General features: G+C 45.7%; 1 protein-coding gene across 1 annotated transcript; it reads left to right on the top strand.

Annotated features, from left to right (window-relative positions):
• The first annotated feature begins 285 nt into the window (after positions 1 to 285).
• Positions 286 to 1,371, top strand: LOC123042135 (BTB/POZ and MATH domain-containing protein 2-like). Its single transcript, XM_044464655.1, has one exon. It carries the CDS (start codon positions 286 to 288, stop codon positions 1,369 to 1,371), a length of 1,086 nt encoding a protein of 361 aa, XP_044320590.1.
• The last annotated feature ends 396 nt before the right edge of the window (positions 1,372 to 1,767 follow it).

Genomic DNA, 1,767 nt, shown 5'->3' on the forward strand with positions numbered 1-1,767 from the left:
TGATGAATCATGATTCATGAATGAGTACATGTGAACATGGAGTGAATTCAATTAAACTTCGTTTCTGTTCCCACAGCGACGAGTTAAAACGAACAACGGTAAGCATTCCGAGTTAATGCCCTCACCGAGAGACTAAACGACCTCCCAAGTCCCGATGCGTGCAGTGCGTCCGCGATCGCACTTCCCTCGCTACGGAGAGCTGTATAAGTAGCTGCATATGTACAGGAATTTATCTGCATTCTGCAAGCCTCTGACGCTCCGTCTCATTTCGCTTTTGCTTTAGCCATGGCCAACAACCCCACCTCTGTAGTTAACCATGTCCATAGCCTACCCAAGACGTCGTCAAGATGTATCACAGAGAGCTTCACCGCGACGCACAATTTCGAGGTAACCAATTACCTTCAGCTGGACGGCATGGGCGTCGGCAAGTTCGTTAGCTCAAGTACATTCAGTGTTGCTGGCTACGATTGGAGGATCGACTTCTACCCGGACGGATGCAAGGAGGATTCTGCCGGCCATGCGTCAGTCTTTCTGTATTCTGTAAGCCGGGCAAAGGATGTGAAAACCGAGTTTACCTTGAACATACTGGGAAAAGAGGGCAAAGTACAGGCAATCAAGTTCGGTTTGTGTAGGTTTGAGCATGTCTTTTCGCCGCAAAGTGCCGATTGGGGGTTGTCCAAATTCGCTGAGAAATCAAAGCTGAAATCATCGACCAACGCCAACGGTGGCTACCTGATGATACGATGCGTTCTCACCGTTACAAAAGAGCCTCGAACCGTGGTTAACAGGAACCTTGTCGTGGTACCTCAGCCGAACCTGCAAGACCATCTCAGGCACATGTGGAAAGACGGACAAGAAGCAGACGTGACGTTCAGCGTGTGTGACCAACTGTTCCATGCTCATAGGTGTTTGCTGGCTGCAAGATCTCCGGTTTTCAAGGCAGAACTGCTTGGTCCAATGATGGAGAAGTCAACACAGAGCATCAAGGCTGTCGACATCGAGCCCCCAATCTTCGAGGCGCTTCTTCACTTTGTGTACACAGATTCCATACCTGATGATGAACTCTCTGTAGATGGGAAATCGGCAAGGCTTCAGCACTTGCTAGTCGCCGCAGATCGATACGGGCTAGATAGGTTAAGGGTGCTTTGTGAAAGTAAGCTCTGTGAGAGCATTGACGTGGAGACTGTCGCAACAACATTGGTTTTAGCAGAGCAGCACCATTGCAAGGATCTCCAAGAAGCTTGTGTTGAGTTCATTGCTCCACGGAATGTGCTACCGGCTGTTATGGCGACTGATGGATTCAAACATCTGGTTGCAAGCTGTCCTCTGCTCATGAAGGAAATACTGGACAAAGTTTCCTGTAGCGAGTAGTCCTGTCCAGAGGACAAACAATCATGTGCATTTCTATTTCTATGTTTTACCGCGATATTATGAATTCGTGTATGCATTTTGACGATATTCTCATCATATCAATTTTAGCACTACTTCTATGCTCTTTTGACTAAAAGATTTGTGTTGGTTCTCCAAAATTGACATCTGCCCACGGGCACATTGGCCTGTTTTTTTATTTAAAAAAACTGATTTTTACGGCTTGAAATTTTTCAAAATTTCAGCAATATACGTGCTTGCATGTGAAAGATACAAAAAAGGCAAAATACATGCAAATTAGGTGCTTGTATTTTTTCTTTTTTTTTGGACTGAAATTTTGGCTTTTTTGTGCAGCACACCATGCATTATTGGACGAAATTTCACAGCTACTTAGACCAC

The sequence above is a fragment of the Triticum aestivum genome, chromosome 2B (assembly GCF_018294505.1).
Source record: "Triticum aestivum cultivar Chinese Spring chromosome 2B, IWGSC CS RefSeq v2.1, whole genome shotgun sequence".
Classification (NCBI taxonomy): domain Eukaryota; kingdom Viridiplantae; phylum Streptophyta; class Magnoliopsida; order Poales; family Poaceae; genus Triticum; species Triticum aestivum.

Excerpts from the sequence above, each read along its gene's own strand:
- LOC123042135 (XM_044464655.1), top strand. The coding sequence starts at position 286 with ATGGCCAACAACCCCACCTCTGTAGTTAACCATGTCCATAGCCTACCC.